Below are 18,213 nucleotides of genomic sequence, written 5' to 3' on the forward strand. Positions count from 1 at the left end.
CTAAGTATAAGAATTTAAGAACCTGATATTAAACCTTTACCCTAAGAGCTACAAGGGCCTATTTATAGCATTTCTGCGGCCTCTATGCCAAAGCATTTTGACAGGTAGAGCAGGACAGACATAAAGAGAAATCACTAATACCAGAGATCTATGCAGACTTCAAGAGTCACCAGGGATTCCCAAGTTAAGATTTCATTTTGGCCATCCCTTACTTTTCTAAACTCTCCTCTCAAGTACCATTGAGATAGACTGACCTAAGACATTCAGGGCACTGGTGCTGCTAGGGAGACATGGTGAAGGGTAGGTACACAGGCAACTTGTGAACTGGGGCTGTAGTCCAGAGCAATGCTGCAGGCCTGAGGGTGCTGGCTGGAAGGGCACAGAATACCTGACAGAGCTTCAGGTGTAGGGCTGAGAGGCACCAGGAGGGCTGAGGGGACCAGACCAGAGAAGGCAACAGGATGCTAGGAGTGGGGCAAAGGTACACAGACAGGGCTGAGTGGAGGGCATGACACAGTACTGAGGTTCCAGGTAGGAGGATGACGGGGTAGGGGGAAAGGGCAAGGGTAAGAGTGGGACAGCTGAGGAGCAGTGGGTTAGGGTTATCACCAAGTAAATGAACACTTCCAGCAAGCAGGGAGGTAGGTGGACAGGTAGGGCTCTAGTAGTTCATCTTTAAGAGATCTCAGTGCACCTAGCTGCTCAGAACATACCTACTCACCCAACAAATTCCATTGATTCTAATTCTAAGGCCAACCAACTTTGGGTTGTGGAGTCACAGGAAATACTTCCCTGTTTTCACTGCAGAGAGGAAAAAGTTCAGGCTTTGGATTCTGACAGACCTCATTTAAAATAAACCGCAGCCTTTCGCTTACTAGCCATAGCACCCTGGACCACTGCTTCCTTAGCTATAAAATGGGGACGCCCACCTCACAGAACTGTTGGGAAGGCTGAGATAATGGTTGTGAAGCACATGCACAGTTCTAGGCACAGAGTAAGTGTTCAATAAATTGGCTCTTTCCCTTTCTAAATGAAGCTTAATGTCATTTTAAGTGTATATGTGGGTGTGGAAATGGGGGTGAGAAGGACTTATGTTGCTGACTCATTAGGACAGAAGGCATGAGTCAGGGCTGTGTAACACCCAGGGATGGAACAGCGACACCCCTCCCCCCGCCCAGTCCTCCTCATCCAGCTCCCGGGGGTCTTGGCTGGCAGTGGGTCCCATGTGGTTAGGAAAAGCAGGCTCCGTTAGTACCTTTCTCACCACATTTGTAGAGGAGTGCTGGGTGGTGCTGTCCAGTGAGGGGACACTGTGAGGGGTTTCTTCCCCAGATGACTGGGGCATGTTAGCAGCAGTATTCTTGTCAAGAGAGAGAGCTGGCTTTGGGCCTTCAGATGCTGGGGGCTCATCTGTAGCCTGGAGAAGAAAATAAAACCTCAGTGGGTTTCACTGCCAAGCGTAGCAGCAGCAGCAGCAGCAGCAGCAGCAGCAAGAGTTAAAGCCCACCCTGCAGTCCCCATTAGCACCACTGTGAACTGCCTAAAAATTTTTCAGAAACACAGATACTCTTACCCAAATCTTTCTAAGACTACATCCTAATAACAGTCTTAAGATAAAACCCCAACAGAGAATTTTGAACAAACTCTGACATATTCACCTTAGTAGTCATAACGGTTATGACTTCCATTTAGCTTGGGGTCCTCTGTGAACCCTAGACTCTTCACGGCCATCATGAGGATTATTCTATATTCCCTCATAAGAACCGAGCCTCAGTGGAAAACAATGAAACATGCTCTAAAGTTGTGAGTACTGAGCGTAAATATGAGACCTTATATTTTGTAGTAAAAGTAAAAGTGTATAGAGCTGCTTTGAAGATTTAAATGTGATTACAGACTTAAAGAAGATAGCGCTATGGGGAAAGTGAGGGGATGGAACAGGAAGCTCTGGAGAAAAAGAAAAGCAAACGTTAAGGATGAAGATGTAGAAGGCAGCAAAGATCCCAGAGGTACAAACTGTACCTCTTCCATTGGCTTTTAGCTGAGAAAGAGAAGCATTCATCATTCCCCTAGGGAGGGAATGGGGCCTCCTCTGAGGTGTCATTACAGAGTCAACAGACCTGGATCCAAGACTTGATTCCACCACTCAGTGTTCTGTGATCTCAAGGCAAACTCCTTACCCTCTCTGACTTCCACTTCTGCATCTATGGAATACAGATGGTAATGCCTACCTACCAGTGCTGTCGATAGGGTAAATGATATCATATATATAAAACATACCTAGTTTGTTTTATACCTTAACATACCTTAAATAAATTTTAAGTCTATAGCTGTGTAGTGTTATAAAGATGCTGCCCACAAGCATCTAATGCATACCCTCCCTCCACTTCTCAAGGTCTCCATTCCCCTGTCTGAGCTTCCTAAGTTCCCAGCAAGGAAAGTGAGGCAGTTACGAAGATGAGAGACAGCCTCCTTTCTGCCATGGCACTGGCAGGAATCCAGCCAGACCAGAAGGTTCCAGTTAAGGTTCCTGGCATCACAGAGGAGAAGAGGGCTAAGCAAAGCCACTCCGGCGAGTAGTGGCCCCAGCTCTATGTTGGGACTAGGTACTGTGTTCTCTGGAGCTTTCCCGAGATAAGAGGTCAGCCTAGGACAGTCTTGAACTGTGAGGGCTGTGCTCAAGGCCACCCTAAGGTGGAGAGACTGTGTTCCTGTGCCACCCTGTTACTAGGGAGGCTGTGTTCCCTGAGCGATCCTACGATGGGGAGAATGTGTGCCCCAAGGCACCCTGAGGCTCACCTGCACAGTGTCCTCCTGGCTCTGGGACTGGATGGGTGCTGGCTGCCTCACGATGTAGTTGATCTGCCCCACAATGGTTTGCTGAAGATGCTGAGGTGACTTGGTCTGACTCAGTTGCAGGCTGGGTTGTTGAGCCTGAAGGAGAAGCTCCAGGTCCTTCTGCATTTCCTCCAGCTCAAACTTGTGGTGCATTATGTCCACATTCTGGGAACAGGCAGGCCCAGGAGAGCTCTCGTGCTGACTAGAAGCCAGATGCTGGGATGGAGGTAGAGGTTGGGGTGGCTGCTGCTGGGGCGGAGGAGGCAGAGGTGGCGGAGGCGGCAGCTGCTGCTGTGGCTGCTGCTGGAAGTGGCTGAGCTTCAGCTTCTGGTGGTGGCCAAACTGGACTTGGATAGAGGGTGTCTGTAAGGTGGGCTGGGCATGGGCTCCTTGCTGAGTATCCTGTGGGGGAACGATGCACACCGGCTGGGAAGTCAGTTGATGCCCAAGTCGCTGGGATATGTTCTCCGGCTCCACGGAGGGCTGGGTTTCCAGCCAGGGCTGCAGCAGCTTTGGTGGATGAGGAGTTAAGGGCAGCTCTTTCTCCCTGGGCATCAGGGTGGAGCACTGCAGTGACCCCAGCTGTTGGGGCACTATCTCAGAGGGCTGCCTAAAGCCATGGGCTGGGTGTATGCTGGGTGGGGGGACCTGGCCTTTGAGGGAGGGTGAGACTGGGGAGCAGTGGGAGCAGCACACAGACGAGGAGCACAGTGCTGGAGAATGGAACTTGTGTGAGGGGTGGCTGAGAGTCTCTTGCTGAGCCACGGGGGACTGGTGGCTTTGATAGAAGGATGATGGTCCCTGTAAACCTCCATAAGCAGGGGTATCTGGCCGGGAGAGTTGTCCACCTTCTGTAGTGATACAGCCTGAAAGTTCAGAATAGAGAGTGTTTCCAAAGGTAACGTGCAGTTGTTCCCTACTTGCTACCTCCTGCTCTTAGGACTAATGGAAATCATTCAGGAAACCTGGCACAGGCACAGAGATCAATGAATCTTACCCCTGATCTCTAAGACTCAGTCTGGAATAAGACCATTAATTGAATCTGTACAGAACAGCTTTGGGGGCCTGAGACATTTAAGAAATTAACTCTGCTTTTACCACATGCTCACTGCCTCTGTATCCCACTGAAGAAACCATGGACTGCCCTGGCTGCTGTGGCTCTTTGGATTGAGCATCAGCCTGTGAACCACAGAGTTGCAGATTCGATTCCCAGTCAGGGCACATGCCTGGTTGTGGGTGAGGTCCCCAGTAGGGGGTGTGTGAAAAGGCAACCACACGTTGATGTTTCTCTCCCTCTCTCCCTCCCTTCCTCTCTGTCTAAGAGTAAATAAACAAAGTATTTTTTTAAAAGAAACAAACAAACATAGTGACTCTCTCAAAGAGCACCCATTCTTTTTTTAACAGAATAGCCCCACAGAGACTAAGGGAAAAAAAAAAACAAAACACTGGAGATAGGGAGGGAATGTGCTAGAAAGTAGCAAAGAAGAGCCATCCATAGGACAATGAGCAAGTCTTCAAATCCAGTCCTGGGGAACTGTGTGTGGGGCAAATAGGGTGGAAGGGAGACGGGAAGCTCCAACACCAGCTCAGTGGCAGGCACCAGCACTGTCCTCTGAGTTCCCGGGGCCCTCCTGTATGAGTAGATGATATCTATTTCTAGCTCAGTCCAAAAGCTCCTTTGGCCCATTGTTTTGCTGAGGCTTACTTAGGGGAAGGCTGAGCAACTTGAGAGCAGAAGTTGTTTTATTCACATTTGGTCCCTTAGTGCTCAGAATGAGACCTGACCCAGAGAGCAAGGGCTGCCAAAGTTTTGCTGAGTTAAATCACAGAGAAGATCGCAGCAAAATAAAATCCTACATATCATTCATCACTCTGTCAAGTTCAAAAAACTTCCAATGACATCAATAGCCCAGATGAAGGCAATATTTGGCCTTTAGTTTAACAAACCTACTATTAGGTCATCAACACAGACGCACAATTACAAGTTGTCTATATTCTGCCTAAAGGCTGAATGTCAGCAAATTATTGCAGCAGAAAAGAAAAATGCACAAAATCATAAATTATCTGCTTACATCTCAACTCCAAAAGATGTATACGACATTCATTTTTCTCTCCTCTTTCATCTTTCCTCGCTCTCCTCTGCTCTCTTATTCTTTTTCCTTTCCTCTCTTCTCTCTTCTTTCTCTCTTCTCTCCTCTTTCCTCTTTCTCTTCTCTTTCCTCTTTCTTCTCTTCTTTTTCTCTCTCCCCTCTTTTTTTCTCTCTCCCTCTACCCCCTCTCTCCCTCTCCTTCCCTCTTCCTCTTCTCTCTCCCCACCCCTCATTGCTGAGATACCTGTTTGTGCCCACACACACATATACCCTCAAATAACCACAGACACACAGGTTCACCTGCACTGCCACACAACATTCTCGAGAGCAGGACCACTGTCTTATCTCCTCTCCACCAATGAACCCAAGGTAATGGGGACACTCATGCCAAATGCAAAACTCAGATTTCAACTGGTTCCATTACAAAAGCCCTGCATGGCCACTGGCATTTAAGCTGTCCACAATCTCACCCATACCCATACCCTAACTCCCAACCGCCCACAACAGCTTTGCCAAATGACCTCTGGCAGTCTCAGGAAGTGCTTTCTCTTGGGCATATGCTGACTTATCCAATAAGCTAAGCAAATGCTCTATATTCATTCCCAACAATTATGTAAAAGCCCACAGTGTAGGCCCTGGCTCACCGAGGGAAGCCAGCTGCTTGGTCCAGAAGTTAGGCTCCCAGGTGAATCTGATACTCCAAGGGGAACCAGGATCTGTGTTACAATTTGTCTCCAGCAATCGCTGCATCTGAAACACAATCTGACAACAGCACCAAAGTCATTTCTTTGGGCATTTATGCCTAAATGACAACTCCTTCTCCTTCATTCTTTAGACAGGTTGAAGAGCTCAAAGCCCTAGCTCTTCAGTCTCAGGTCCTCTGCCACAGGCTCATTCCCTTGAACCTTAGTATCCTGAATATCCCCCTCCTGCCTCGTCACCACCGCATCCACCTGGAACTACCCGCACTCCCCACTGATCCCCTTCCTCTTATTGAGGGTTCTGGGACCCCTACATTCCAATTTCTCCCAGGCTTCAAATGGTTTGTAATTCCTCTCAGGAAATCACTTGCCTGGATGTCCTCTCAAGAATGCTCCGTTCATTCTATCGTATCTCACTTTACAAGCCTATGAGGGCAGACATTCTCTGAGCTCCACATTGCTGTCCTTCCACATGCATGTAAAACTTCCTTCCATCCTAATCGGCTGAGCTCTCCTCCCTTTCATTTATTTCCTATCCCTAACTCTCCCATTTATCTAGGACTGTGGCAAAGGTCCCACTTATCCTTCCATGATCTAGTTTATGGGTGATGTCCCAATCAACATCTTGGCCTGTTACTTCTTTGATCTCTTTGCTGTCAATAAGCTTCACCTCTCTTTTCAGTTCAGTCATCCTTTTCATCATCTGGAACCACTTTACCTATGAGACCATAACATCCAGTAACCTATTACCTGATCATAACTAGTTCTCACTCCTTCAGAGCATACTCTTCAACCTCACTGAACTCTATAAGCCTATCCCATCAATCCGCAGGGCCAACTCAGCTTTCCATCATTTTCAGTTACAACACCACTGGTGCCCAAATTCCCTCCTCATCACCAGTGCCTACCTTCACGATAATCTGGCCATTCCACAGCTATGTTATCTGTGGTCATTTCAGTGATCGTTAACTTCAGTCCCTTTTCTTGTCAGTTCCTTTCTTGTCAGCTACCTCTTCTACTGTCCTCAGGGACTATTTAAAATCTTTACAGCTCTCCTCAATGACACCTACCCAATGCCTCGCCCTCTTATTATCTATCACCTTCAACTTCACAGAGGACAGAAGAGATCATAAAGGGCAGGGTCCCCCAAACTTGTAGCCCTCCCACCTCCAAACTTAACTACATTATACTGACACCTTCCCATCCTGCCATCTCACAGGAAAGGAATGCTGCCTCTGTTTAAGGTCAACCAGTTCACTTTAGATCCCACATTCCTGCCTTCTCAGCATGCTCACTCCAACACACAACTCTTCTATTTTCAACTTCAACCAAACAAATGCATGCAAGTGTTTTCCATATTAAAAAAAAAGGTCTGTCTCCTTCTCAAGCCACCTTCTATTTCCCATCTTTTCACTTGTCTTTCCTTCACCATCCATCCTCAGTCCCCTCTTCATTCTAGCGTTTAATCCTTCCTACTTTGCTAGAATTTCTTTCAAAAAGTCACCAGGCGCCTCCCGATTCCCAGATCTCAGGGTGTCTCTTCACTAGTCATCCTCTTTTACCTACACAGCAATGAGAACATCAACTACTTGAAATGCGAAACTGTTAATTTTTATGTACCACACACTCCTATTTCTCCTTAGATCTTTGCTTCTCTCTTTCCTGCACTCATCCTCTTCCTCTCTTCTCTGCTGAAAATCATGGTATTTCCCTGGGTTCCAGATTGTTCTTCTCTTCTTCCTTCACGGACTTTTCCACGGGGATGCTACAGATATACCAGAGATGCCCACATCTCTATCTCTTCTGACTTTCAGACCCATCTATCAAAACAGATTTTGGATATCTCCTATTAGATGTCCTACAGGTAGTTAGATTCAAGGTGCTCTGCCATATGCTCATTTCCTTGAACCTTAGTCTCTTCATAGCCTTCTCCTGCCTCCTCATCCAATTATAAACCCCACCAACTTCTCTCAAAATTCTTGCTCCTTCTCCTGGGCATCACTCTCCTCCCAAGCTTAACACTTCAACATTATCCTCAACTTCTTTCCTTTTAGGCCCCCCATTTAAACCCAAATAACTTTGGGATGACAACCATACTCCTAGTGTCCAGGATAATTTCTAAATCTGTGACCTAAGACAAATAACTACAGAATTTCCCAGCTGAGCTGCCTACAGGAAGGAGGAACAATTCTACTGCAAGGTTCAGTAAAAATGGCATTCACTTACTAACTCAAAAGCAGTGACTGAGGGGTTAAGAGTTCTTCTTACCAGCTCTTTGCTGAAAAGGAAAGGGATGCTGGTTTTGCTGCAGACAGCCCAGTTGATGAAATTCTGCACATGCTCGAACTGACGGTTGAGGACCATGATGCTCTGTAACTGCTGTTCCAGCTTCCGCTTCCTCTCATTAGTAATGCCCTGGGCACAGAGAGAGGGTAGAGTTCCTGATCCTATTCTTGGACTGAAGTCTACTTGCTTGGGAAATCTGGTAGCCTATGTATGTCAGTATGAACACTGATGGAATCAGATGAGACTGCACCTGACAGGAGGACAGCGGGACAGAGCGCTGCCATGGGCTGCTAAGGGATGGAAGAAGGGAGGGGGAAAGAGTGGGGGTATTTTACAGTGCAAATATGGAATAGGTGATGAATGTCTATATCTCTTGGACATAACTTGATGAAGAAGGTGGGTCGTTGCACGACTCTCTTCCAAGGCTATAATGCTGCATAGTCCAGGAAGGCAGCTGCCTTAGAGCCACAGCACTGATGGGAGTTTAAACTAATTTTCCAGCCCTTAATTAGCCACCCTCCCAAAACTAGACTGGACACTTTAAGACCTAGGGAGCGGGAGAGAGCTATGGAAACTGTACATCTGAATTTAGGCCCAAGCAGCTCTGAGCCCTGGAACTACTTTGATGTGTGCCTGGTTTCTGACCTAGGGAGTGCACAGAACCCATCCACCTGACCCATCTGTCCACATATACCTCCAACTCTTCTATAAGCCCGTTGGCCTGTTTGTTCAGCTCATTCATCAAAACCATCTTGGCCATTTTGATCTGGTTTTCCACCTTCCTGTGCTGATGCTTCACCTCAAAAATCCTGTAAATAGGATGAACATAGCATTGTAAGCCCTTCCCTCCAGGACTGAGGGCCTAGAGACAGCAAACCTAAGAGCCAACAACTTGGAGGCTTCCCATTGAGATCAGGGCACAGCAGGCACCAAATATAAAAAATCAAGAACCTTCCTCCACCACTTCACCCTTTGTACAACCCAGCCCACTTGATCTAAGTGAGCCAATGGCACAAAGTTCAACCTGGTTTTTTCTAGGTAAACCTCAGGGCCATGCCCAAGTCAACCCAGCAGCTCACTAGAGCACACAGCACTAAGGGAAGGACAGAGTAAGTGAGTATGGGTATGATTTCATGTAATCTGTTGTCTTAAAAAGAAGGATGCTGCACCACACAATGCCATGCAGTAAAAAGAGCAATGGCAGAAACAGAGAACAGACTAGGGGCTGCCAAGAATTTGGGGGTGGTGGGGGAATGCGGAATGACTGCTAATGTGTATGGGGTTTCTTTTGGGGGTGATTAAATGTTCTAAAAGTAGACAGTAATAATGGTTGCACAAAGCTATGAATACACTATGAACCACTGAATTGTACATTTTAAAAGGGAAATTATACTGTATGTAAATTATATCTCAGTAAAGCTATTAAAAAAATAAAAAAGAACATGGGCTTTGAAATTACACAGACCTAGCTTCCAAACTTAGCTCAGTCACTGATTAACAAATCACCTATCCTCAACAGTAAAATGGAGGTAACCCCTGACTCAAAGAATGGTAAAAATTGAACAAAGTAATACATGCATGATGCCCAACTCAATGCCTGCCACATAATGAGCTCTCAGTACTAGTAATTCCTCTTCCTCCATAAAATACCAATGACTTAATACCACTTGTAGATTTCTACAGCAAACATTGGGGAAGGAGTAATAAAGGACAGATTAGCACTTACTGGTTGTACCCTTAGGCTAAGTGGCACCCTCTTCCCCAGTTATCTGCCCTGTGCCCTGGTCTCAAGCACCTACCTCTGACTATTTCATGGCCACTTTTGGAAGGCATGCACTTTGGCCCAGACTCACTCTGATCATCCTGACCTAGTTTTGTTCCATTCACTAAGTGATGACCTGCAGCCCCTTCACAGGCCCTGAGACCTCTAAGGCCAGGACATATGCCTTCTGAGACATATGTCCTTATCTGCTTAATGGCATGTCCAGAATATAAAGGAACAAAGCATTTTCCAAGCTGGCAAGTGGGTAGCTTGTGCTACCTGTCCTCAATTTGCTTTGCAGATGTCTGTAGAGCAGATTTCTTATGGGCCACCTGTGTAGTCACACTTTCCAGAAGCATCCTTTGATTCTGCAGAACTTCTTCAAGATGTCTGCACCTGGAGGAGAGGCAGAGAAAAAACTGAGGAGAGCTGAGTCTTAGTCTGAGCATGTCAGCCAAGCAAGAAGCCCCACAGTGCATGTCGCAGCCAAGCCAATGGAGGCTGGAATTGCACCTAGGAAAAGTCAGAGATACTGTCGGCTTTTGGCCCTTTAGTCCTTCTGCCCAGGGGCTGAAGGTTGGCTTAGACAGGAAAAGAATTCTGATGTACTGCAAGCCCGACACTCCCACAAGAAGGGGGTCCAGAGCCCTCCCCAAACCCTCTGAGCAGCCAGCCAGCCCCACCTGTGTTCTTTGTGTTCCACCATGAGGCAGCGATGGCATGTGAGCACATCACAGGTCTCGCAGAATAGCTTGAGCACTTCCTGTGTGTGTAGAGGACAGTACAAGGCGAAGTCCCCAGAACCACTACTGTTCACTCCTGCCAGACAAGATGGAGAAAGCGCTATTGAGTAGCCCTTGGCCCTCAATGGACACAGTGGAGACACAGGGCTTTGAAGATAGATGGTGCAAACAGCAGAGGCCTCTCTCTGGGCTACCGAGTTTCTAGGAGCACAAGGAAGAATGCAGGCTTAGCCCAGATGGATTTCCCCAGCTGGCCAAAAATAACATACCATCAAGTCCCAGGCATTCCACCACCTACCAGGAAGGCTCAGGAAGGTGTTTGTTACCACTGTAGCACAGGATCACCTGCAGAATAATGACTCCTCTAAAATTCAACCTAAACCTCTTCATCAAGCAGGATTCAATGTGGTGGGGCTGAAACCAACTACCCAGCCTCACCAGGCTCTAGGCTGGACCACATGGATCATTAAACCCAATTCCTGTGAGTATGACAAAGGTAAAACTCCCATGGTTCAAGGGCCTTGGGAAAAGACTTTCAAGATAGACAGACAAATGAACAAACCCTGATACCGGCTGATTAATTAAGTAACTAAACAGAAGTGATGCATGAGCTGTAGATAGAGGTGAAAGTAAAGAACTCAGCTACCTTCCAAAATTCAAAACTATTCCTCCCTGTACCATCTGACCCACACTCACCCACTCCCACCCAAAGGGGAGAGCCTAGAGTGACTTATATTGTGACTGTGATTCTGGAGGAGACACCTTTCCTTTGGGAAAGGCTCGGAGACTACCTCTCTCCCCACCTCCAGCAGGGAAGCGAGGTCAGAGAGCTATTCTCTGGGGTTTTAGGGTTCAGCACTGCTTAAGGGCATGTGAGCTGGTAGGGAGAGCGAGAAGTGATACCTGGGGCTCCCTTCTGGGCCCGGGGAAAGAGCGGCCCCCCGGGCACAGGGCCATGCCGGTGCTCTTCGGTGCAGGAGCTGCACAGCCAACGGTTGCAGTAGGTGCAGAGGATGTGTGCTGCCCTCTTCTCCTTGCACTCAGAGCAGTTCTGGAAGCAGAGGGTTCTGGAATTACTGACAATGTCCTTATTTGGGCCCACCTCTATGAGTGGTCAATACTCTAGGGACTGGGGTCCTGCTGGGATGTTCTCCACCACTGTGAAGTGCAGTCAATTCTTAGAGCTGCCCGGGAGTGATATGTGGGGGCTTGTGAGGAAAAGCAACTAAAAGAATAGTGGGCTCAGGGGCTATTAACACAACCCTCTGCTGAAGATGAGAGTAAGGAACACAGCCTGGACGGGATGGCTGGCACTCTATGAGCAACATTGAAAAAAGAAGGCACCAAGTGCTACTTAAACAAAGGGAAGTTTCCAAGAGCTCAGTCTTGGAGAGGCCAGAAAAGGTTTCATAAAGAGGTGACATTTCCATTGAATATGGAATGACAAGTAGAAGTTTACCAGGCAGACAAGGGAGGAAAATGGGAAGGCATGGGCAGAAAGTTCAACATGCCTGCAGAGAGGAGGGAGCCACTGATGTGGAAGACCCAGAAAGATGGTTGTACACAGCCAGGAAAGACCAAGCACAGACCAACTCTCAGAGCTGTTTCCACAACTGGGGCCTGCTGGGCCCAAGGGTACCCAGTCCTCCCCTAGTCCAAACATTCGTTCATTTGGATAGAAAATACCTTGCAGGGCTGATATAAAACATGTGGAGAAGAGATTTAGAAAAAATTAGCATGTCTTTCCTGAATAATATAGGCCACTAAATTGATATAGATTCTAATAGCTTTCTCCTCACCCTGGCCTCTGAAAAGTCCACAGCAGGGGGGGTAGGGAGAGGAGAAATACAAGTTCACTAATTAAACTATGAACTGAGGGTAGAGAAAATGGGTCTCTGTCTGCCTAACACCTAGCACAGGGCCTAGCCCATGTAAGATATTCAATAAGAATTAGATACAGGAGCAAGTAAGTAAATTGACAGATGAATAAAATATAGCAGCAAGGATACCCTAGTGGAAAAAGGAACAGGAGGGGAATCAGTCAGTAAGTAATGTGAAACTCAGTTTAAGGGTATCAGTCATAAAATAGAAGATTGAAGAGCCCACTGAATCCAGGCTGGTGCATGAGTTTCAACTCAGGGGGAGAAAAAAGAAATAGAAGCTCAATACTGACATTTTTAGTAAGAGTTGTAGGAGAGAGAAAAATACTCGCATTTTGCTTTCCCCAACTCAAACATTTTAATTCTTTTCTGGATAGATGCATAGAAAGATGGGTGGATGGATGGATGATTAGGCAGATGAACAGCAGGGTAATAAGTCTGATGGAAGAATAGATAGACAGACTTATGGACAGGGACCCCACAGATTTCTGAAAAGGATCAGCTGCTTCTTTGCTTGTCCTGACTTACCCTGGCCATCTTGAATTGCCCAGCAGAAAAGCACTGCAGAAAAAAATATTCAGTTACATCGCTGGTAGGGTACACTCGCTTACACCCAGGACAGGTGATGAGCTCTGGGAGGGGGGGAAAAAGAGCAGAGTCAGGGCAACATGGCAGATTATATATAGCATAAGGCCTAGACACAAGGCTTTCTAACACTAAACACCAAGGTATGAGCCAATACCACTTGTCCCAAAATGAACTAGGTTAGACTGCCACAGTCTGAACTTTCCATCTGGATACTCTGAACATAACCATCCCATTAGGAGCCTGCCCTACAGATCTCCTTATATCCTTATCTTTGCCTGGTCCTACCTTCGTTTCCCCTCCCACAAGCCCTGCTTTTACATGCCCAACCCTACTCTAGCTCTGAAAATTGGGTGCCTTCTGCCACTCCCACTCCTCTTTCCACAGCTCTGAGAGCCCAGCTCCCATTAATGGCTAAGTTCCAGGGCACATGTTTAGCCCAGGACACAGCTCCAGCCATTAAGGTTATGGGGTAGCAGAATTACTTGAATGACCTCAAAGCTTGAGTTTCCAAAAGGCCCTCACCAGAGAAAAGCAAGGCCTCCCTGCCTGCTCATCTAGGAAATACTTTTCTCCTGTTACAGCTAGAAGAAATTCCCCCAAAAAATGCAACCATCTCCAACACATTCCTCAGCATAGTGGGCTCCTGAACTATATAAGCAGCATCACTGCCCCCCTGAAGACAATAGCATTCTGCAAGAGCCCAAGAGTAACCAGCTCACCAAGTGCAAAGAAATGAGCCTCCTAACCAGAACCAGGTGCCTGTGCCCAAGGATGGGAACGACGTGGAAAGGGGCTGCCTATGCCAGTACCACCCCAGTCTTCTCTGTCTCAGTCATCAAAAATGATGGAATGCAGTTGCTCTAGACTTGCAGTCAGACAAATGTAAGTCCAAACACCAAGTTTACCACTCAGTGACCTGGGTTGGCAAGTCACTTAAACTCACTTAACTCTTCTGTGCTCAGTTTCTTCATATGTAAAATAGAAAGGGGAAACAGGAGTTGCTGTGGGGATTAAATTAGGTAATACTTAAGAAAGCACATGAGCATCCATGAATGTTGACTTTGAGTTCAAGATTTCTCATATCCCATTCATGGCAATGACCTCAATTATCAACTCTCCCAGATGATGAAAATCAAGCAGTCTGAGAGGTAGGTTGAAAAAATGGCCACGAATTCTTTCCCATTGTGTGTCCATGCCCTTGTAATCCTAACCATTAAAAGGCTGAGTCTGTTTTCCTCCCTTTGAAGCTAGGCTGTCCTCATGATCTGCTCTGACCAAGAGAATGCAGGAAAGGTCACACTGGACAAGTTCCAAGCCTAACCCACACGTGGCTTTGCATGGTTCTGCTCTTGCTCTCAGGAACATTAAGATTGCCATGTGCACAACCTCAAGCTGGATTGCTGGAAGACGGGAGGCTATGCGGAGAGAGGCCTCAGTTGTCTCAGGTGTCCCACCTGAAGCCACCATAAGCCTGTTAGCTCCAACTGACCCACCAGCTGAACCCAGACACGGGCATGAGCACAGCTGAGATGAGCCAAGCCCAGCTCAACCCAGCCAAAACTCCTGACCCAAACGCCAACCTGTAGAATCATAAAGTAGTAGTTTTAACCACAAAGTTTTGAAGTGGCTTGTTATGAAGCAAAAACTAACTGATATATCCTGAAAAAAATCAAAATCCACAAAATAATGAAAAATAATAGTTTAATACTCTTCCTCCTCTCACTCTTACCCACCCCCCACCAAAAAAACTTTAAAACCTCCCCCAGCCTTCACAGAACCATGGACAGAACTGGATCTGGAATCTTCCAGATAGTCTCCTACCCGTCAAGAACAGTGGCCAGAGGTGGAGAAGGATGCTCTCCACAGGAGGCCTCATCCAGGGGAATCAGGTGCCTGTTCCTCCCTTCCACCTGTCTCACCCCAGGGAGACCCTACTCATCTACACCCAGGTCAGAAATGCTTCTCTAATCCCTAAAAATTTCCACAAGGCTTCCAACTCCCTGGCACCAGAGGCCCACACATTAGTCAAACTAACACAGCCTCATTAGCATCACAAAGAAAGAGAAATAACTAAATAGATTGGAGAAGGCCTCATCACCTATCCTCTGCCTACCTTGGCCTTTAGGCCCAAATCCTCAGCTTGGTTCTCAGGCCCTGTCCAAACTGACCTTATCTCTGTCTAGTCACATCTCTAGCTTCACCTGACACACACTCTATGTCCTTACTGAGCCAAATATCTCTGTTATCACCTGGATACACCAATCCTTTGCATAATTGTTTGTAAAAGTGCTGTTCCTTCTTTCTGGAATATTCTTTCTTTCTTATTCCCTCCTTTTCACATAAACTCCTATTCATCCTTTCAAACCTGTTGCAGATGTTCTGCCTTTGAGAAGCAGGGTTGATTTCCCTCAGGATCAGTTAATTATTCCTTCTTCTGAGTGCCTACAGCATCCTGAGCATCCTTCTAGGATAACAAATATCACAGTGCATTCTAACTATCTGTTCATATTTCTGCATACAAAAATAATCCACAATAGGTACTAAAAAATATTGTATGATTTTTAGCAAATTAGATAATTATGCTTCTTTTGGATTTGGGTATTCCATGTGTATTCCTCACACTCACAGCCACTTAAAGCAGTAAGAAGCCATCTGGAACTTTTCAGAGTGATGGAAAAAAAGCCAGCTCAGGATGATAAAGGAATCAGGTCTGACCCAGAGCAGAGGTGTGGTGCTTGGGAAAGGCTGTAAATTGGGAGATGTGGGTTCCAAGCCCAGGGCTGTCACTATCTTTGTAACCTTGGGTAGGTGACCCCCTTTTTCTGAACCGTACTTTCTACATCCTTAAAATGAGTGAATTGGGAATACCAGGGAAGTATAGACTAGCCAACCCTCTTCCTCTGCCTGCTGCAGCCAGGCTTCAGAAGCAGTCCCCTGGGCAAGATGGGAAGGCATAACTAGCCAAACAGGGACCTGGCTATCAAGTCAGCAAGTCAGGAGACAAGCCAGGGCCTGAGCGAGACCTGGATCTGAAGGCTCAGCCCAGCTGAGGAGGGGCTGCTGCAGCAGCCAGCAGAGACAGAGACTCATACAGGGGTGCAAGCAGGTCCCAGGGAGACTGTGGGCCCCAGAGTGAACACAGAGGACATGTTCTCTAGGTCACAATACTTTTGTCCAGAAATTCTTATCTTCCCTCAGAAGGTCCCTGGTCCCAACAAGCCGTGTCAACGTTGAGCTTTTTTTTTTTTTTAAAGAGTATTCTCCATTTTTCAACAAGAATATCAAAACAAAATTTTTAAGACAATTAGAATACATACAGTCCAACTGTATGTATGAGTGTGTTATATATCTAAAATTATCAAACATCTACTTATAATATTTAACATGTAGCTATTCATACCTATTTGAATCATGTATTACATATTATTTAGATATATCATTTCTTTTCTATTTGAGTTATTCAAGCAACAGCCTTGAGCTTCTATTTCATACACAGGAACATCAATCCTGATAAATGGTCCAAAGGCCACACAACTGTCCCCAGAGGAGAAGTCGCTGGGGCCTAACAGCCTGGTAGAGTGGCTCTGAAATCCCACCCAAGGATGTTCAGTCAATCTGTTACAAGAGTGAGCACTTCTGATTCCAGAATGTGTGGGGCAAATTATTCTTTTACCACCACTCCCTGTGCCAGGCACTTTTCATGTGTCTTCTCATTTAATCATCAAATCACCTCGGAGAAGTAGGCATTGCCCCTATTTCACAGACGGCAAAGCTGAGGCACCAAGAAGTTGTCACCCTTCAAAGGTCATACGAAGCAAGGGCAGAACTACAACTGAAGCCCAAGTCAGTCTCTAAAACCCAGCCCCTTTACTACACTACGCTCCTTTCTAATTAGAGTGTAAATTTTTTTAAAAGCTTATTTTATTTTAATCAACTAAATAATTTCATTATAAGTAAAATATCCCATAATAGTGATTAGACTCTAATGATGACATGGAACCAGCTCTGGACCTGGGAATCCAGAAGAAACTGAAAACCAGCCCCAGCTACGCTTAAAGTTTTAAGAAATATGATCTTTTAAAAAGGCAAGTGAAGCAGTTTTTTCTGGCTGGAGAAAATAAATCGGAGGACAGTGTCTTTCTATAGACCAGTGGTTTTCAAGCTTTGTTACATACCTGAATCACTTTTAAACATCCTGATGTCCAGTCCACATCCCATATCAACTAAATCCAAGTTTCAGGTGATGGGATCCAGGCATCAGGATTTTTAACCCAGGTGACTGCAACCAAGTTTGAGGACCAGTGCCTTAGAGAGAGCACCCCTCTCCTTGGGGCTAAGCCTAATAGCTCTGTTTCCTGTATCTGGCAGCTGAGAAAGTCAGGCTCACCCAGTTTTAAAGATGCTCCAGAAAGTTAAAGATTCTGAATGCAGCTGTGATGTATTTCCCCTCTGACAGAGAATAGCAAAGGCCAGATAGATGCTCAATACACAGAAGGGTGTCCTGACACCTAGGCACCCTGGTGGTTGGCAGTGTGACCTGGCAGACATTTCACCTCCCCTAAGTCCCAGCTCCACTGAAGGACCAATGAGCAGGCCTAGGGTGCAGCCTGAAGTGTGGCACTGCAAGACTGCTACAGGGTTCTAGAGAGTGTGCTGAGCCCAGGATTCAGTGAGGCAGCAAAGGATGGGGGCCAAGACCGGGTAGTCCACCCTTCAGACATGAACAGCACAGCCAAGGCAACCTGTGCACCAGGGGGCTGGGGTGGAAAGAAGGCCCAAGGAGGTCTCGGAAAGCTAGCATTGGGTCAGCTCAGCCTACCAGGTAGGGTCCCATACACACCAGGTGCATAAGCCTGAGCTCAGTGCTAAGCAACTAATCCTTGGAGGATTAAACCCTTCGTTCTACAGCTCTTGTCCAGGGGTCCATGAAACTTTGTAGCAGGGGCCCCAGCTCTGACTCCAACAGAGCAGTGGCATCCTCTGAAGCAGTCGGATAGTCCTTTGCCAGCTCTTACCTGTAAAACCAAAGCCAGACAGACCTAGCTTTTTTCACTGCTCATCTAGACAATTCCCTTACCATAAAGATGGTGACATGGAGGCCCAGAGAGGAGGAGGAACTTAACTAAACACCACAGAGCCCTTACAAAACATAGGTGGTGTTCTGAACCACTGAGCAGTACCTGATTACTTCTGTAGCCACAGTAAGACATTCTACCTCCCTATGCTCCTGTCAGATACTATACAAGCAGAAAAAACACTCTGGTTGTATCCTCTGGTGGGCTGGCCATCCTCACTAACCATTCCTGTCCTCCCACCCAAGGGCAGATC

General features: G+C 46.6%; 1 protein-coding gene across 6 annotated transcripts in view; it reads right to left on the reverse strand.

Moving 5' to 3' along the window:
- TRIM66 (tripartite motif containing 66) overlaps positions 1 to 18,213 on the reverse strand; it is a 55,286-nt gene that overhangs the window by 19,930 nt on the left and 17,143 nt on the right. For 4 of the 6 annotated variants that reach the window (XM_036028978.1, XM_028517704.2, XM_028517705.2 and 1 more), the window contains 9 exons: positions 12,826 to 12,929; positions 11,321 to 11,468; positions 10,358 to 10,493; positions 9,954 to 10,070; positions 8,607 to 8,721; positions 7,895 to 8,041; positions 5,570 to 5,687; positions 2,797 to 3,701; positions 1,256 to 1,417 (listed from right to left, as the gene is read on the reverse strand). In XM_036028978.1, coding sequence (XP_035884871.1) covers positions 1,256 to 1,417; positions 2,797 to 3,701; positions 5,570 to 5,687; positions 7,895 to 8,041; positions 8,607 to 8,721; positions 9,954 to 10,070; positions 10,358 to 10,493; positions 11,321 to 11,468; positions 12,826 to 12,834 — 1,857 coding nt within the window. In that variant the 5' untranslated portion in view covers positions 12,835 to 12,929. The remainder of the gene's footprint in view (positions 1 to 1,255; positions 1,418 to 2,796; positions 3,702 to 5,569; positions 5,688 to 7,894; positions 8,042 to 8,606; positions 8,722 to 9,953; positions 10,071 to 10,357; positions 10,494 to 11,320; positions 11,469 to 12,825; positions 12,930 to 18,213) is intronic. The other 2 variants (XM_028517706.2, XM_036028980.1) reach the window with 2 other exon arrangements.

Source organism: Phyllostomus discolor, chromosome 6 (genome assembly GCF_004126475.2).
Source record: "Phyllostomus discolor isolate MPI-MPIP mPhyDis1 chromosome 6, mPhyDis1.pri.v3, whole genome shotgun sequence".
In the NCBI taxonomy this organism is placed as follows: domain Eukaryota; kingdom Metazoa; phylum Chordata; class Mammalia; order Chiroptera; family Phyllostomidae; genus Phyllostomus; species Phyllostomus discolor.